At 37.8% G+C, this 19,482-nt stretch overlaps 1 protein-coding gene across 1 annotated transcript in view; it reads right to left on the reverse strand.

Moving 5' to 3' along the window:
* Window positions 1-5,929: 5,929 nt before the first annotated feature.
* The window catches only part of CYLD (cylindromatosis (turban tumor syndrome)), a 19,187-nt gene continuing 5,634 nt past the window's right edge, over window positions 5,930-19,482 (reverse strand). Inside the window, exons 6-16 of the mRNA XM_010292542.1 lie at window positions 17,779-18,158; window positions 16,117-16,282; window positions 15,178-15,319; window positions 14,491-14,613; window positions 13,079-13,170; window positions 11,929-11,995; window positions 10,634-10,766; window positions 9,894-10,002; window positions 8,627-8,745; window positions 7,732-7,948; window positions 5,930-6,114 (exon numbers count right to left, since the gene is read on the reverse strand). Of these exons, the coding sequence (XP_010290844.1) occupies window positions 5,930-6,114; window positions 7,732-7,948; window positions 8,627-8,745; window positions 9,894-10,002; window positions 10,634-10,766; window positions 11,929-11,995; window positions 13,079-13,170; window positions 14,491-14,613; window positions 15,178-15,319; window positions 16,117-16,282; window positions 17,779-18,158 (1,733 nt within the window). The remainder of the gene's footprint in view (window positions 6,115-7,731; window positions 7,949-8,626; window positions 8,746-9,893; window positions 10,003-10,633; window positions 10,767-11,928; window positions 11,996-13,078; window positions 13,171-14,490; window positions 14,614-15,177; window positions 15,320-16,116; window positions 16,283-17,778; window positions 18,159-19,482) is intronic.

The following is a 19,482-nucleotide window of genomic DNA, read 5'->3' on the forward strand; positions in this document are numbered from 1 at the left end:
GCTGCAGCCACAGGCCCGGTGCAGCAGCCACGGCTGGCCCTGCTCCTCGTGAAGTGACTGAGGATTGTGACTCACACTCTGCTTTTTTCTATGACTATTTGCATGAAAGTTCTTGGTTTGAAAAATTACTACTGCATTCAAGTTGTTTACAGTTCTCATTAGCTTCCACTAAGCTCTACAAATGCCCCAAGATCTCCCAGGTATTTACGTTTCCCATTGGTATCTGCTTTAGTCACTCAAACAGCGGCTTCATTTGGATCCGATTTTCCATTATCGGAGCTTTGCGCAGCACGGCTAGGCCCCAAGAAAGATCCACAGGCAGTTTTGGTGCAGGAAGGGCCCAATGCTGCCTTGCCCAGACTCATGCTGCTGTGCGATGGGCCTGCCCAGCCCTCGCGTTGCTCCCATGCTCGGCAGGGACTTGAGCTCAACCGGCAGCACTTGGCTTAGGAACTGCCTGCGGGCTTGACTATCGCACACACCGCCCGTTCTGAGCTAAAGACCCCTTGCATTAGATCTGGCCTATATTTGAAATTTATAAACCTGTGGAAGTTTTATATGTACCTAATTGTGTTAGTCCAAAAGTAGTTTTAGGAGCAGCACTATGAAAAAAGCATTACAATAGCTGTATAGACACATATGAATATAAATCCACGTTTTTTAAAGCTGTGGGTTAGAACAGGCAGGAAGTTTCCAGCTGGAACAGGCACTGCCCTCTTGTGACTGGATACTCGAAAGACAGGCAAACCTCCGCTGCAGCGGCTCCCCAGAGCTCAGCTCTACTGAAGATAAACATTGATGTTGTTACTGCTATAAAAATGTTGAGTGAGGTGTTCTGAGCACCCTCCCTATAATGATTCACAGGAGGGCTCAGCTTTAGCTTTTAAAAGGTCAAATAATAATCTTATTGCAAATTAAAAACCCAGTTTAAAAAAAAAAACAAACAAAACCCACAACCCTTTACACTGCAGATCATACATTTCCTGAGAATATCTTTTGTGAGTATTTTTACAAGTGTTTAAGTATTTGCAGTAAGATAAAGATTTTTTAAAAATACTTACATTGACAGCATTCCTTTTACAGGTAGGAAGTCCCAGGTAGATATTAGCAGTAGTAGTAGAATATTCAGAAAATTTAAAAAATTAAACCTAGAAATGCTGGATAGCAGTATTTTTCTAGATAGAGAAAGCAGGCAAACTTGGTGTGCAGGTCTCCTAAATGGTAACTACGGAAGCAGCACTGAAGCTACAGTATGATCCCAGAAGGCACTGCTCATCTAGGGTCAGTAACATAGTGTATTAAGCATTTAAAAATAAATTAATTTTTCCCCATAGGCAGACTACAGTTAGTTAGCTATAGCAGCTTTTCGTTAGTTTTCCATTATAGTATCAGGAACTAACTGGTAAGACAGAAGTAGTATACTTAGACCTGATCTGATATAGTACAGCAATTCCTGAGTTTCCTAGAAATGTCAAAATCAAGAAAGATTACCAAAAATATATGAAAAGAAATCCCTCTATAAGTATACAAAACAAGCTACTTCAACGCTGTATTCATTACTGTTCGTGACACTTCCCAAAACTCCAAGCCCCCAAATCAATTAATAGTGCCATAAGAATAATATTTTAAATTAATACAGAAAGAGCACATGGTACATTCCTTTCCAGCAGCAGCTAATTCCGTTCTACCATTGGGCGGGGAAAAAAAAAGGTTAAGGCTAGTTGAGGACAATCTGATACAACAGTTTGTTTCCCTAACTCATTCTTGGAGACAGCCTTTGAAAGCTTAAGAGACTGTTTGTGCACAAAACATGGGATGTTTATTTAGCAAAACATCAAGAACAGAGAAAAACATGCTTTGTTACACTGGTAAATATACACAAAGCTTTCAAGCTGTTTTTTATACCAACTCAGTTCTGAAACCATAAAATTCCAGTTTGCAGCATGTTGTGCCTTAGTATTGTATTAAGCAGGCTGTCACTGGGGATCGTGGTGACCAAGTTCATCTGTTCAGTGGATTATAAAGTGCACAAGAAAAGTGAGTGCATTGAAATGAGCCGTTTATGAGTAATTCCTGTTACATAGAGTACTTGCTTAAAATGGAAATCTCACAGACTGACTGTTTAGTAAAACAGTACTACATTTTTCAAGAGCACAGAATCAGTATCACAGATATTAGAAAGACCTTTACTGAACATACATAATTTTTTATTTTTTCCTCCAATTATCTCCCACACCAGAGGACAAGCATTCTGATGTAGCTTACTGTGGGTTTGGAGTTTCTGTGTTTGGTTGTTTGTTTTCTTAGTAATGTATAAGAAGGCATCACTTTTTCTCTTTACCCTCTATGTTCAAAATAAGCAAGCATTTAGTGGCACAGTAATTTATTCAATTTTCTACTGATTTGAGCCCCGATTTTTAAAAATTACTAGCGAGTAGGGGCTGAGAGTTGTATAGAGGGGTCCAGTTTTTTCTCCCCAATTATGAAAGTTTACATCTTAGGAAACTTTGTTTTCACAGGCTGTCAGGAACCGTATTATCTATGTGATTTCCCACTCACAGGTTAAGGCCATTGTTAGAAATACTTCAGCGCCAAACTATGACACAATCATCTAAGTAAGTGCTATTAATTTATGGGCACATTCACCATATAAAAAAACTGATGGGAGGGTCTCATGCATTAAACACATAAAAGTGTTGGGAGTTCAGTTACTGGAATCTTTGGGCATTTTATTTAACAGCAGCAGATGCTTTCAAATGCAGGCTGTTTCTACAAAATAGCTTATTCAAGTCCCCTAGAATATACGCTGAAGGCTAAAAACAGCTTCTTGCCCTTGTGTGTAAATTATTTTACAATTTTCCTTTCACAGCGAAACCACTTTTCTGACTGTATACTCCCTTCTGAGAAACGAGAGGAAAAATTTGGGTTAGTTTCCATAACATTTCATTTACGTTGCCAGATTATCTCCAATCCAACATAGTACTCTGTAAAGCAATACTTTTTGGATTAAAAGAACACTCAGTCGTCCAAACCAACTTTTTTTTTTATGCTACAGAACACACGTCTGCCCTCTTAACTGATAGGCAATAAACTAACCATGTAATCACACACAGTTTGCAAAACTGTTTACTGTTTTGCAATTTTATAAATATGTGCATTTTGAAACACAGTATTTGTCACCAAATAGCGTGCACAATAATGCATTTAAACTCCCTCAGTTTTTTTCTGTATGTCCTCTGCATGTACTGCAGTAAGAGCTCACACTTCCATTTCCAGTCAAAGGCCAGAAGATTGGAGGCAAGAAGCCAAGCAGTTCATTTACACCCATCTACTTCTATTAACATCTGCTAAGAAAATATGCATCGTGAAAAAATTGGATTCTTGGATATTTGCAGTGGTGAAAAAGACCGGGTATTCTGCTACAAGATTATTCATCTAGAAATGAATAGTGGTTGCCAAGCCAAAGTCCCCCCTCTGGCCACAGCAGTTCCACGGCTGTTCTCCTAGCTCAGGCAGGAAGAGGTAAGGCAACTGTAAGTTTAGGTAGTACGTAATGTATGTGAAGGGTTGGGGGTGAGAGGGAGAAGGATGACACAAGTGGAAAACACATGAAAGTTAGTGCATTGGGAAAACCAGAGAATGAATCTAGGGTTAGGAAAGAGAAAGAATCCAGACATTCAGAGCGGTCTCACTGATACATAGCTCTGCACTTGTTCACTTTGCTTATGTTCACTCCTTGTCAGAAGGGTGCACCACTTGCACCTGCTTTCAGGGCGAGTCACAAGGGGAGTGCAGGTATCAAACAAGGTATCAAACTTTGCAGAGAGCAAGGTAAGAGTCTGTTTGTTGTATTATTATTGCCTTTTTTTTTTTTTTTTTTTTTGCAAGCCCCTTCTTGCCTTTGTTTTGCAAACAGCTCTTTTTTAAAAACATCACCCAAGCTACCTGGAGGCCGTGGCCTGACTTCCTCTTCAACACGCAACCAAGGGTGGGTTAGCATACCTTTTTGCTCGGACAATGTAAGTGTTCCCAAGCCCATTTTAATAAATACAACCTATAACTAGTGTTTTTACCTTATACTGCCTATGAGCATCATGCCTATGGCACCTTCACTGACACATCTGAGCATCTGCAACTGCTATCCCAGAACAGGATGGTATGCAGCCAGGCAAGAGCAAATGGCCAATAACGCCTCCCTTGACAGATGGTTATAGAATCCATCACCTAAGGCCTCACTCAAGAGCTCCTAGTAGTACTGAAACTAAAGAAACAAGAGTTTTGCCAAGGAGCACAGACTAGATAAATAAGGCAAGGGAACACGGAAGCCAGGAGACTATTAGAGGCAAAAGCAACAGTGACATTTCTAATCACTTTCTTGCTCTTCAGAGTGAAAAATTAGCACACACTTCATGCAGCAGCTAATGGAACAGATCAACTCTCTTGGAATCCCTTGCTTTAGATTAGTCCTTCAAGCATAATTTTAAAATCTCTCTAGCACTGTTCTGTACTGTCCAAAGAAAGAATTGAGGCTTTCTAAGAAGAACAAAGTAACCATATTTTCTACATTGTCTTTAAAACAGTGGCTTTATCAAAGTGGCTTTTCCTCTGTTATATTTTGTGACCTCTCCTTCTACAGACTTGATCCAAAAATGAAGTTTTCCATATAAAACATCTTAGAGCTGAAAATGTACAGCTCATATATGCAGTTTGTACAACCAGATTTTACTGTATATATAGTTGCATGTTTGCTAGTCAGTGTAGACAGAAGTAGCTAAAAAGCAACTAAACAACAGACTTCAAAGGATAATATTTTACATCAACACAGGTTCTGCAGCTTTTCAAGTTAGTTTTCATTAGGTACTTGGTATACAGTAAAACTCTAATCTACTTTTACTTAGTTTCATCTTTCCAGGCAGAGATTTTTAATATTCATTAGTAATCCTGAAATGAAGAGTCAGTCAGATGTATAACACATTCCCAAGGCAGTAGCTTCACGTACTGTAGAAAAGTCAGTTTTGTTTTACCAAGGACTAGAATCCACTTCAGTAACATTCCCTGAGGCAATCCGCTATTTTATTGTTTTGTCCTCGAATCATTTGCGTATAGCTGCTGTTCTGTTCCAAACTGCTTTGTTTCTTAAAAATAGACACTTAAAGACATCTGTTAACTTTCATTGCTAATTTTATATTTCAGCAATTACACTTCGCCTTAATACCCTCTTCTCCTCCTCTTTTTCCCTCTCCAAAAATCACAAGTTAACAACAGCTAGCAAATCTGTGTGCTTGATTTTCACAAGGTAGGAATTCAGATCTTTAAATGAACATTAACTTTTGAAGATGCAAATGTGTGAACTGAAAAGAATGTAGCAGAGAGATAACAGAACAGAATTAATATGCAATGAACAGTCTAAAATTTTTCTTGCTGAAACTGAAGTTACTCTCTCTTCAAGAGGGAGTATCTATGGTGCTAAAAAGACCAAGGGTGGGGAGAAGCGGTGGGTGTGGAGGGCAGAGAAACATGAAAGCATCATCATCCTTGGTCCACAGAAATGCACTGAGCAAGAATACTGTGTGTCTTTATAGACTGAATGGACTAAAGAGGTTTCTCCTGATGTAATTCCACCGTGAACATTTCAAAAAAGCTTCTGTATAATCAATGCACTTAAAGCTTTAAGTTTTAGTAACTTCACTTTGTTTATAAAACAAACACACACAAGCACACTTCCCAGAGTGCAAAATGCTTAAATACTTCAGTTACAGAACTCCACATGTAGTTTTTGGAACACTAATCCTTTTGCTCCGAGAGTCAACTTCTTCTTTGTCATCGCATCCATTGCCAGCAACGGTTGCATTCAAACTAACCAGAAAATGCAGCAAATGCAACAGTAGATAGGTCTGTACTGTTTCTTCAGTTCTCCAGAGGATGTTGTTCATTTGTATAAACTCATCGTTGGACTTTGATACATGCACATGTAAGCATCACAAAGTAGTCTCCGTGCACAACCTTGAATTTTTCTGGAATCCAGTGAGTGTAATTCTTCTAGAGACATCTTCAGGTATTCACCAACTTCTGGACATGGGGTAACTTGTGGAATGTTAAATCCATTCTGACCTCCTTTTAACCATAAGGAAAGAAAGAGAAAGAGATTAGGATAGCATCTACGTATATTTACTCTTTATAATGTAGTTTAATTATGACAGCATCACCAGTTCTTGAAAATGCCTTCTAAAAAAAAAAAAAACCCTAAATATGCCATTCTGGACTACTGCAGGGTAAACTTACAGGAAAAGTGTATTGTTTAAAAAAAAAAAAAAAAAAAATCACAGTTGCTATCAGAATAGCTTGTGGTGTTACTAACAAATACTCACCCACACAAACACCACACAAAAACCCCACCAGAATGAGAACTCTGGGGTTTCGTTAACACTAAAGATTCTATACGACACTGTGAGAGTGACCTGAATACAACCTCCACTTCAAATGCTACTGAATTTGTTAATAACATGACAGCTGGTAACAGCTGGTGAATTCCTAAACCATGAGTGACTGTACCTGACTTGCAAGACTAAGGCAGAGTTTGCTCCTGGCCATTCTCCATGTAAAAATGAGCAAATTCAAACACCACAAGTATGGACATCCATGACACTGTTCCCCAGCAGACATTTTTAGCTTACTGCACCAGCTGAAGAGAAGTATTTGTGATACAAAACCCCTAAGATCAGCAGAAGATACATCCAGCGAGTATCTCGTGATCATTGAATCATAGAATAGTTTCGCTCGGAAGGGACCTTTTAAAGGTCACCTAGTCCAACCTCCCTGCAATGAGCAGGGTCACCTTCGACTAGATTCCTGAAATAAAGGTGTTCTTTACAGACTTCAGTCATACACATTTCGAGCACTTTAAAACAAAGCTCAATTGCCCTCTAGTTGTTACTAAGAGACAGACTTCAATCCTGTAGCAGTTTCATTTCCAACAGGAGGCAAGATTCTTCTCCCTCTGCCCCCTCAAATCACACTGTAACAGAGGGGGTTCAAGAATTCTTCATGCAAAGAAAGAGCTGTTACTATGGGTCTGACACTTGTGTCTCTTACTGTTTTTCTCAGGCACCAGAATGTATTACAGAGTCCTTATTTAAACGTTATTTAATACAGCAGTATCTAAGAGAACGCTTGTTTTACTGACATTTATATTATTCCACAGTAACGGTTTTCCACTGATAACTCTGAAGAGATTCAAAGGAACAGCATAGATGTTGTAATGTGTGACTATTTCTTTCATTCTCAAGACACCTACACCAAGCCATTTAAGCAAAAGCAAAAAAAATTTGCATAATATCTGGTAATTGTGTATATCCACTTAAATACAGACTGAAAGAACACATTCCTGCAGTTGATGATTTAAAATGGATTCTCCCTGCCAAACTTGCAAAGAAACTTGCAAAACATAAATGTATATGGACTCCTGCTAGAAAACTTCTGCATTTACTTCTGTACCATCTACTTACTAAGGCATCCAATCTAGATGAAATTCAGATTATGCAAATCAGTGGCTACTATGAAATCAATGCACTGAGGTAAGGCTGGGTCAAGATTAGTGTCCCAGCATCAAGTACTTCAAGTTAAACGGTATTAATATCCCCTAATCGTTAAGAAATAGGCACTGAAATTTAAAATAGTAATACATGTAAAAAAAATGAAGAGAAAATTAGTAAGAATACATAAAAGATCTACCATCCCGATCTGCCATGCTGTCAAAGAAAAGCCAGGCGGAGTCGTCCCTCCCGTACTTAACAAAAGCTACATAGTGGCTTGTTTCTATGCAAAGAACAGCAAACAACTCCATCTTCTGGTACGGGATGCAGCCGTGTCGCCAATCCCAGTCTGGCAGATCTTTAGGTAGTGACAATGGATTGAATTTATGACTCTGTCTCTTGGGATGAAGATGAACCTACAATTGAAGTGATATTTCAGAAGAGAAAAAACACCCCATAGAACTATTTGTTTCAGTGGCAGACAAAGCCAAGAAAAACATTACTGCCGAACTGAAGATTAATGGCATTAGAGAAGGAACTGCAGTAACAGTAGCAGACTTAACATTTCTTCTATTTTTCCCCACCAGTGTAGGTCAATATTGCCCAGAAAATTCAAATCTAAGGTTAGAAGGAAGGTGACATTTAACACAACTATTTTCTACTGTGCTCAGACCTGAAAACGAGCTGTGACTATGACAGCTTCATGCAAGTTACCAAACAGCTATCAACATTAAATGGTTCTATCTCATGAATTTATCAATTCAAACAAGGCAGCATGTATGTAAAACTAGGATTTAAAGCAGGCGACAGGAAACAGATTCCGGTCTGCCTACAATTACTACTTCTCCCCTGCATTCAGTCCTGGATTTGGCAGTTGCCATCTTCATCTTGTTGATGAAGAAACTGTTGATGAGAACATTGCAGAGTCAGGCGGAGTTCCTGATTTGTCACCAAAGGCTATACTTTCCTTGGTGGGCGCAGTTAAACTAGCGCTGGTGAGAAAGTCTCGCAACACTTTTATGCCTCTCTGTCGATTACTACAGTTTGTACCATTTGGATTAAACCCACGTAGAATAACAAAGACAAAAACTTACTTGTGTATTGCATGTTTTGCAGAACTGCTTGATTTTCCCAGCAGAAATATCAGTATCTTCATAACATTCTCTGCACTCATACATAGCAAGCCCTCCACATATACGGCACTGCCTGGGAGCTGCATTTTTAAAGATGATATTAGTCTGCAATTTGGAGAGGCTTTTTCTTTTGGTTTGGTTGGTTGGTTGGTTGTTTTTTTAAGATGAGGGGTAAGGAAAGGAGGGAGATTACTACTTTAAATGGAGAAAACCACTTCATTAAAAAAAGCTAAAACCAGATTTCTAATCAAAGCAGAAATGTACCACTGTGTTTAACTGCTTCCCTTTGATGTAATGTGGAATAAGAGAAAAAGGTTTACAGTGATAAGTTGCAAAACAGAAGATCATAAAAATTAAGTTTTATGAACCGCATGAACAAGTAAAAACAGGTTTTTAAATGGCATTAGTTCTTTCTTATCATATTGGTACAGCTAGCTTAGCCACTATGCCTAACACCAGGAAGGTGGTAAAAGGAAAAAAAGCATAAGGTGATGGTCAAGACAGTGAAAGAAAAGGCCATGACAGTTTCAGAGATTAGCATTCTAATAAATTTTAGCAGTTTTATTAATTCTTATCTCAAATTTATAAGCAGGTGTCTTTTCTTAGGTAATGCAATGAAAAATTCATTGGATGACAGTGGATGACAAATGTCAGAAATTTAGGTCACAAAAAAGTGGTAAGATTTATACTTGAAAAATGAACCATCACTACATGCTGCAGGTTTATATACTAATCTCAGGTTCTCTTCTTCTAGTTTGATAAACTAATGACAAAAAAACTTAGAAACAAGCAGCACAAAGTGATGAAGACTAATGACACATAGTCAACACTGTAAATACCTGTTAACCAACCTCGGTGCTACACTTAGCTTTTAAGATTTCCTACCTGCCATATTAATGAATTGTTTTGCTACTAGTAACTCAATTTTAACAACACTGTCTTGAAATACTAAGTTTAGGTGTACAGATACTCAAGAATTAAATAAACATAGCCAACCAAATTTTATTCTATACATTCTTCTGAACTATAGCTTTTGACATGAGAAAAAACCCCAGCATTCTAGCCAGTAAACTTTCCTTTCCCCTCAGCCCGAGCATCTTGCACTACCTTGTTAGATATTTAATAAAAACAAAAAGAAAAAGAAACAGAACTACCAGGAGTACTTACTTGCACTTCAGTCACTCTCAACAACTCTCTTTTATTACACAACGCAATGTTGTATACTTACTATCTTCAAGTAAGTCTGTTATATTTAATTCCAAGGATGGAAAAATTTTGTTGAACATTTTGAAGTCTTTTCCAAACCGAGGCATCTGGATAATCAGGCAAGAGGGTGCCTAGGTAAAATGCCAGAACATATGTAATGAGCTTCAGATAGACAATTATCTAATTTCAGAGACATACTTCTAACGCTATAAACATATTCATGTTATTTAAACTTGCAGCCCATTGACTTCAAAATTAAGATGACGGTAAGTAAACCAAAACTCAGTCCGAGTGAAACTACAGCTAAAAAACCAGGAAAGTGGCATCTAAATCATTGTCAAATGTCACTAAGTCCCAGTCTTGCTCAAGTATGACATTAAATATACTGGACTATGCTCCCCTATGATGGGAGGGGGGGCGGAGAGGAGGAGGGGGCGGGAAAGTCTTCCCTTTGTAAAGCTTTTTACAAACAAATGTATCTTAAAATATTAGTCCTTAAGACAACTTCCTGGCAGTAACTAAGTAGTTTTCTTCTAGTAATTCTTTACCTAAATTATTTTGGTCTGTTCAGCCAAAGGACGCATATCATTAAGTCAACCTTAAAATATTTTTGTAATGTAGGCAACCTGTACCATGGACCTAGTACCCCCATTTCCAACATGTCCGCATTTTGGTTTTGCGCCAAATTCTACTTTTGTCCCATTGCTGAATGGGCAAGTATCTAGGTATCATCACTTTAACAAAGCAACAGCTGTCACCAACCTCTGCAAACTTCAAGTTGCTGTTGATGAATGACCACTCTAGTAACTGCTGAATTGTTGGGACTCCAACTTTCTCATTTTTGTCCATAAAAATTTGATAGAAGTAACAGTCTTGTACTTTCTGACCTGCTGATCTAAAAACAGATTTAAAAAAAAACAGATTCTGAAGCCCTACTGTAACGATGACTGTATTTTACTAGGAAAATGACACCCACCAGAAAATAGTCTATATGACAGCCTCTCTACATTGAAATGTATCGTGCTTTGGGGGGGGGCGGGAAAGCCAACAACAAAATCCGTAATAGTTGACTGCCTATCATCTAAAAGTGTGGGCTGATTTCTGTTTAGTTTAGAAAAACTCATTTACAACAAAGCAGTATAAGTTTCAGAGTATGTTTTAAAAACATATACCTATGCATTACTGAACTGAGAAATACTTCCTAAGCATATGCATCAAAAACTCCAACACACTAAAGCAGCTTTCACTGGAAAGACAAGTGAGAGTTTCAGTAATAAAACATCAAAAGGAACAACAGTAGTTCTCTTCAGTATGATATTCCCAATAAGGAGTTAAAAAAGACTGGGTTTAATAAAATATTTCCTTTTAATCAGGGAGATACTTACACTGCTTCCTACAGTAGAAGTCTCACACAGATGGCTACTGTTGCTAGAGTTGCTATATAGTTAACAGAGAACTTTCCAAAAGGATAATCCCAATTTAGGGGCTGTCCCACTCTAATTGTTAGGAAGCCTTCCACACCTAGGCAAACATGAAGAAGGGTACTAGCCTACCTTAACTGCCAATGCTCGCCATAGTAAGTGGCCTGGATAAACTTCTTCATCCTCACAAAAAAACCCCAAAATACAAAAAAAAAAAAGACACCCACCCACCAAACACACACTATAACGGCCCCCCTCAAAAACAAGAACCACAAAACCACTACAGAGTTTTATATGGATAGGGAGAGAGACAAAGGATTAAGCTACCAATTTATGTAAGTTTTGAGACAGTAAGGCTCTCGACTAGACAGCACTGGGACAGGGAATCTTTGTCCAGTTCTCATAGAACTATATTCGCAAGCTTTTGCAACAAGAGACAGGGCAAAACCAACCTACCTAAAAAGGTAGGAAATAGTGTCAAATGTGTCCGTATAACTTTATTATATTGAATCTTATTAGAAATGTGAATCACAAGTCAAAAGTGCTCTAGGAGCTACCTCGATTTGAAAGGCAGCAGGTACTCTCTCCTCATCAGCCTCTGCAAATACATAAGTTCAACAAAGTAAAAACATTCACCTTATTTTCAGCAGTGGCTCAACTCTTAGAATATGGTGAAATAAAATATTCAAAAATTCTTCTGGATCTGGGAGGAGGGGGAGGGAAAAAAAAAGTCTTGTTAGTATGCAAAAGCAGATACATTATTCAAGACTGATTTTAAATTAAAATTGTCAAAATTTTAATAGGAAAAAGTAACGGTTCATTTTTGCAGCTTTATTAACACAATAAGATTATGACAAACTATGAACATTTTCATGACACAAACCTCTATTTACTCTTTTAGTGTCAAATGGCCCTAATAAAAGATACAGGCTCAGAGTAACAAAGCTTTCCCGTAAAGATCAAAAAAGATGCTCTGTATTTCAGAGGAATCATTTGGTGCCACACAACTTTCTCAGGAGAAATAAAAGCTTTCGAAAGAAAACAGTGAAACTGCAGAGAAGCGGCAAGCAGTGACAGTAACACTTACATAAAAACCACACAATAGTACAAAGTTCATCTAAACTAGAGACAGAGTTCTCTAACCCAGAATGCAGCCCACACTAGCTTCCCAGAGGTCTATTCTCCCCCAACACAGAGAGTTTTCTGGTATATTTCTCTTCCTCCCACTAACTGCAATAAATATTGGGTTTCAGCACTTCACATTTACAAAGAGAGTAGTGTTCTCCCTAACAAAAATGAAACAGCTACATAATACAATGCTAATTAATCATCATAAGCAGCAGAAGATCAAGAGGTTGGGAATTGATTTTATACAGATTTTTTTTTTTATTAAAATACTACATAACCATTGTGCCAATGAAATGTTGTAGTGGAAAGCTTGTTCCTCAGGGACCAGAGTAACATTTTGACAGAGAACAAAGACCCCAGCCTTATCAGTCTTCGTTGCTGAGGAAGAGTCTTAGATCTCCCCTAACTGCTAGAAGGGTTACATGGACATGGGAAGGCCAAGAAAAGAAATCCAGGCCGTGAAAGACACTTACAGCAGGCTTCCTTACAGACCCAAGGAAGCAGAAGAGACCTTTTTACCACCCAACGGTGACTCAAATCTCTGGCAGACATATTACTGCTACAAAAAAAAAAATCTGTGTATTTTGTTCTGGATAGCATGGTGTTTCATATGATGATTCTTACGAATCTCAAAGGAAGTAAAAACCTCCCCAGTTACCTTTTTCCTCTGAAGTGAATCCTGATGCAGCCTCAACTTTTTCAAGTATTTTCCTCAGTTTCATTATTTTTGTAGCACAGACATATCCATATCTAAGATAAATGAGTTAAATAAACTATTAGCTAGTTTGTGATCAAGGTAGAGAAGCAGAAAAACACCCAAAACTCTCAAGTGCTGAAATACAGGCTTTCAGACCCTTCTTAACAGTGTACAGTATTTCTTCAAAACTATGTATTGACTCCTCATATTCAATCCAACTTCCATTTTTTTAAATGCAGTACAAATTTAGTGCAGTGCTCAACGTTCTTGCATAACCTTTAAGAGCTCTTTTTAAAGACTAACTTACCAGGATAACTGTTTTCTGGTTTGTCAGTCAATTACCTTTGATTTGTTTTCACTCTAATTTGCGCCGCTTAATACATCATTTTCAGAATGTCACATAATAGCAGCACTGTGGGAGTTGTTAATAAAAAAAAAATTTCAATATTTGAGAAGAAGATACAGAACTGTATTGCTGACCTTACAAGCTGAAGTTTTGAGAATTCAATCTTTTCCTCTAAACTTTACAGAAAGTGCAGAGAAAGCTTTAGGCGTGGTGGAAAGGCAGGAGGAGTAAGACTTTCAGTCTCCTCAGCCATTTGAGATTTCCGCTACTTGGTGTGTATCCTATTACCTACACCACAGAACCCCGGAACACACTGGACAAAGTCCACACACCCCCTTAAAAGAACAAGGGTTCACAAGCCATCATTTTATTCCAGACATCAAAAGTAAAACCTTGCGATAAATTGCTCAGTGACAGCCCATAGGGTTTCAGAACTACAACTGTATGATTTACATGTTTAAAAAAATAATTAAGCTAAAGACAAATAACTTTTCATGCAGATTTTTGCCGTATTTCCTTTGTTGATTGTGCCTAAGAAATTACAAAGCTCATGTTAAGCTCTTTTAATAAAAGCGTTTTGACCACTTGCAGACTACATGTAAAAGTTAATGAAACTTTTTAAAGCCCCATCAAATTGTTAAAATTCACATAAGATAACCCAACTACTTTTCTTGTCAAGAACAGCAGCATTAAAAACTTGTAAATACAAATGCCACAAACAAACATAACTTGTATTTATCAATGCTTGTGTATTCATAACTATACAAATTTTACAATAGCTTTATGCTGGTCACATTTCCAAATAGAGACAAGTGAAGATATTTTATCACCAAACAATGAACAACTAACTCCAGTTAGCACTGCTTAAATTTACCATGAACAAGTAAAAATACTCAAAAAAAAAAAAAAAGAACAGACTGGCAAGCAGCAGATCCAAACTTTTCAGGTTTGCAATAGGAATGCATACACAGCAGGATCTAGTATAACATTTATATTAGACCAGAGACCAGGTCATGTTTTCACTTACATTCTCAGAGGATTCACAATCTCCGTCCGCAACAGCTCTTGAGTCTCACTGTAATACTCTACGTCATTCTTTTCTTTAGGTCTGAGTAACACAGTGTCCAAAACAGAGCTAAAAGAAAACAGGCTACAAAGACAAAATGAAAAGAAAGGTTATTTTCATTCTGGAAGATTCCGACCATTCAGATGCCCGAGCAACATAAAGACAAACCAAGCAAAGCCACAGGAAGAATTAAAGAACTAAACAAACTCAAAAAGAGAGAATTATGGACAGAGGACAACACAGCTGTGCTAAATAGTAGAAGTCCACTCCAACCCAGTATCCTTTCTGCAGCAGAGTACAAAGCCAGTTGCCAAGGCAGGATTCTGCAAATAAGTTATACGAGACATTTCCCTCCCTCCACCCCCAGCCTGTGTATTCGTTCATCCTTTAACCATTTAAAGTCAAAATTAATATAGATATGTAAGGGCCAGTACAATTAGGACAGATTAGCAGACATGATTAGCACTTCATGTTAGGCAGCGAATGCTGCAGAACTTGTTCAAATTTGAGAGAGCATAGTAATGTGTCAAAGACTGCAGTGCATGACTTCGTAAGCTGCACAGAAATACAGACAGACAGCCATTAAAACAAAGATCACGTGTTCTGCATTTCTAGCATGGGATGCCATTATTCAAATTATGAACTTACCAGAATAAGGTGGAGTCTAAGTAACAGGAGTTGTAATGACCCTGGATACCTTTCTTCTTTCCAATCATTGTCTCTAAACCTTCTTTTTCCATTTTTGGAGGAGTGTTTTCTTCTACCACTTCACTTAAGTAACCTCCAAAGGCTGAAATTTTTTTTTTCAAAAGACACTTTAAAGCCTCAAATTTTATCCCACTTGAGATTTTCCTATTAAAGTTTTATAGCTAAGTTGCTGCCCTAGTGTAATTTTTTTTTTACTATAGGTGAGACTCACTGTCTTCCAGAGAGTGAACAAGGCCTTGCATTCCACTGACAATGTTAAGAATGCTTCAAAACGCCTGCAGCACTGAATAAATTTTAGCAAGTAGGAATGACATTCTCTTTTCATTATAAATGCCCTGTTCACACTATCTTACAAGTATCAGACACTTTTTTCTTTGCTGTTGTCCCAAGCAACACAGCATGACCCAAGAAATCTAAAACATTTGAAGTTAGGAAAAAAATTGAGTTTTTCACCACTACCTTCCACCATAAAAATACATGCTTTTCTGTGTTAATATTTAGGAAAAAAAAAATTAATTTGGCATTATAGAAAAAAAACTGTATTTCTGATAATGCAATCACATATTGCTGGAGTTGCAAATAGCATTTTCAGCAAGAGCGCTTTACAACTTCTAAAGTAAAAAAATGTACAGTATAACAAATAACCCCTTAATCTTATGAAATTTCTTTAAATATATGAACATTTTCTTGTTTTAAAGCATAAAAAAGTAATCCACAAAAGTGTTATGTTCTGTACAGATGGATTCATTAATCTCATTTAAGTAATATCTGTACGGATTTTCAAGTGTTCAATACAGAGAACATATTGCAGGAATAAATGAAACCAAAACCCAGGTCAGTTCCCAGCTGATAAATAAGTAATAAGCAGAAGCTCAGTACCTAGAGAGTTGCAGCGTTCAATCTGGTTGGACACAGGCTGTAGTGAGGCAAACCTGGAATCTGGCCTGCAACTTTTGAGTTTAACAAAAAGAGCTTTCTTCGGAGCACAAGTGAAATATCGAGTTCCTTTAAATGTTCCGTCCGTACAACCTGCGCACTCATCTTCCTGAAAATTCAAGTGAGAATTCACTATTTTTCTTATTTCTAGAATTCTGCAGTAAGACTTTTGATAAAATATCTACCCATAAGTCACCCTTCAGGTACTCTGAAGCTTGATATACAATGTTCCTGCATTTTAGCATACAAAGCTTCAGCTGAGGTGCTCTTTAACTGTATTTACTGAGAAAATGAAGAGGTTTTTTCGTTTTTTTCTTCCTGCTTAAACTTTCACTCCATCCAAAAATGAAACAAAAATTCCATCAGAAGCAGCTTGGGGGAGGCAGGAGAGTGAAAATTAAACGTAGTCAACATTAGGAACTTAACTAAGCTAGCCAGTCACTCCAGATTCCTTCTGTAGCTAGAAAGAGCACACATACGCTACCGGGCACCTTTCAAAACTCAATTAAAAATCACTAAGCATTGGGTAGTGTGAATACTTCCAGTGTGACTGTGGCCTGCACAAGAAAAATGCCTGCTTCAGAACCCACAGAATGTGTGAAAGACAACACAAACTAGGTATGAAAAATAACAAGTTATCATTACTTATCTTTGACAACATGATTTAAGGTATACTGTCTGCTTACTAACAATTGCCAGCTTTTAATGCAGAAATGCATGACAGGCAAGTCCAAGATCCCAGTTTAACACAAGGCATGCTGAGTCTCAGAACACCTGTGGCAAGCTATAGCTTGAGCTTCACCCAAAAAAACCCACAAGCATCAGGATTTTCTGTAACAGCTGAAATTCCAGTCACATTCTCACCTACTCTGCTGAAGATGTTTGTTGTTTTACATAATTGTACCCTGCTTTATCTGAAATTTTATTGGACATTATCCCAAAATAAAGAACCCCATCTCCCTAACTGCGTACACATTAATTTAACTGATACCCAATCACAACCTTGGCAGCAGCTGCCACAGAGTAAATGTCAGTACATAACAGCAATTCATGTTTGCAGCAACTGTGAATTTACAAAGGGCCCATAGGAACACATAACGCACATGGCTGTCAAATGAAGAATATCACTACGATCGATTATCAAAACCAGTGTTACGACTCTGACAGTCGTAACTCTGACACTGCCTATTTGCTGGTATGCAAAAAATAAACAAAAAACTGATATTCAATAAAGACTCTTACAGCCAGGGCATTTTATGTAAATCTGCATTTCAAAGAACCTTTAAATATAGTCGCATTTTTTCAATTAAAATCTCCATGATCTAAGGCAAGGGCACTCCTTTAAAGTCAGTGACCAGTCCTACAAATTCAAATACCCATCGTGGCACACAGACATCTCAGAGCCTATTAACAGAGTAAGGTCTAGGGCAGCCACAAAAGTCAGAGTGCGTCTAAGAAGTTAGCTATGGTGTAAGGAGATCACATGGCAACCTGCGTGAAAACTCCTCCAGACTGACTGCTTTGCAAAGTATACAGGCACCAACTCTCAGGAACAAAACTAGTAACATGTAATTAATATTAATATGAACTACAATTTATATTTACCAGTTCCAGTCCAGCTAATACTTCATTTACTCCAGGGGGCTGGCCAATCCAGCGGATCACTCCATAGAAAGGAGGATTTTCTTTAACTTCAGCCAAGGAACCTGCTTCAAGACCATGCGAGTTCCCAGCTGGGCCTGCTGTTGATGGACTCTCCTGGTTAGCCGTAGTATTTACATCACCAATGACTGACTGAACGGATAGAGAGAGAGGACTATGTCCAATAGTACCATTAGTACTTGACGTTTTTGTCAAGCTAAAAGGGAGGGAGTGAAATCTGTTTTCTGTAGACACAGAGTTTGTTAAAGGTGGTTGCAGTGGTGGTGAAGAATGCCCAAATCCAGGAGATGAATCAGTAAGTGATTTTGCAGGGTCTTCAGCAACTGTCAAAATCAAAAGCAAGACGTTAGTAAATGTTGGGGGTTTTTTCCCTATCGTACAAAAGGAAAGACTTAGCTATCAAAACAATGAAGCGTATCTGCAACCACATCTGATTTAATGGGTGTCCTGTATAGGAAGCACTAACAGCTGGGGACATGTAGGAAAATGTTTGTCACTTAGCAACACTGGAGAGACAGAACTGGCTGAGGAGACACTGCTGTAGCCCTACCACTTTTACCACAACCAAGAGAAACAGCCCAGAGAAAGGAGATGTTAGCCAGAAACTACAGGAAGGCTTAGATTGAAAACCTTTTTTTTTTACCCCCACATTGGGATTCTTCTTTGAATACAAGCTAGTGGCCCCAAGGATTATGACTGTAATGGGCAAAACTAGGAAGAACTCGGTCAGTGTGACTGAGGAAAGGGTTTCGGTCACAGCTTATACAGAGATGAGTAATTGCTTGCAGACACAATTTGGAAATGGAAAAGTGTTCGTTCTCCTGGCTCTATCACAATATACTTTGGTTCTAACACAAGGAATCTATCAGTGTCTGTAAAGAATAAAGGATTTAAATAAGTCATGACTAATGCAGTGCTTGATAAATGAGATCACAACTACATGTAATAGCACAAGTGTTCTGTATCTCTCTATATGGTCTCTAACACACAATTGGTATTCACAGAGCAAAAGCTTCTTCTTCATCACCTGCTCTCCCCATGCTGTTTTATTAACTGAAGTTAAATGTCCAAAAATTTTTTTCTAAATTATTTAATCCTTTACTTCCATAGTCCCTTCTAGATAGGGTATTTACCTTGATTGTTTTAAATATTATAATAAACTCATTTTTAAACAGAGTTCCAAGCTGTTGGAACAACATCCGTTAGGCAACCAAGAACAATTTTAACCGATTTTCTTTTACAGTTCATGGAATTCAAGGGCTACTACTGCTACAGGTTTCCACTGTAAATTAAAATTACTATTAGTTTAGTATTTACCCCTTCAGTCACTAAGCCATCCAGCCACACTTTAGAAAAGTTGACCAGTAAATAAATAAATAAGAAAGATCTGGAAGCAAATAAAGATATAATGATCCTTTGGATCCGTGCACCCATACTTCTAAGAAGTCAGAGAGATTTTACAGAAATAACTTTTAAAAATACTGAAAAACACATGTATGCTTAGTCAGATTATTTTTTCCCACCCTTACTTCCAGACTGATTAGCTGGCATGGCAGAATATTACAATGCCCTTAGATCTGTAACATTAGCTACAAAAAGAGAGGCAAAATGCAATTACTCTATATACTTGGCCACAAGGAATATCTT

This window comes from Phaethon lepturus, unplaced genomic scaffold (assembly GCF_000687285.1).
Source record: "Phaethon lepturus isolate BGI_N335 unplaced genomic scaffold, ASM68728v1 scaffold3028, whole genome shotgun sequence".
Lineage (NCBI taxonomy): Eukaryota > Metazoa > Chordata > Aves > Phaethontiformes > Phaethontidae > Phaethon > Phaethon lepturus.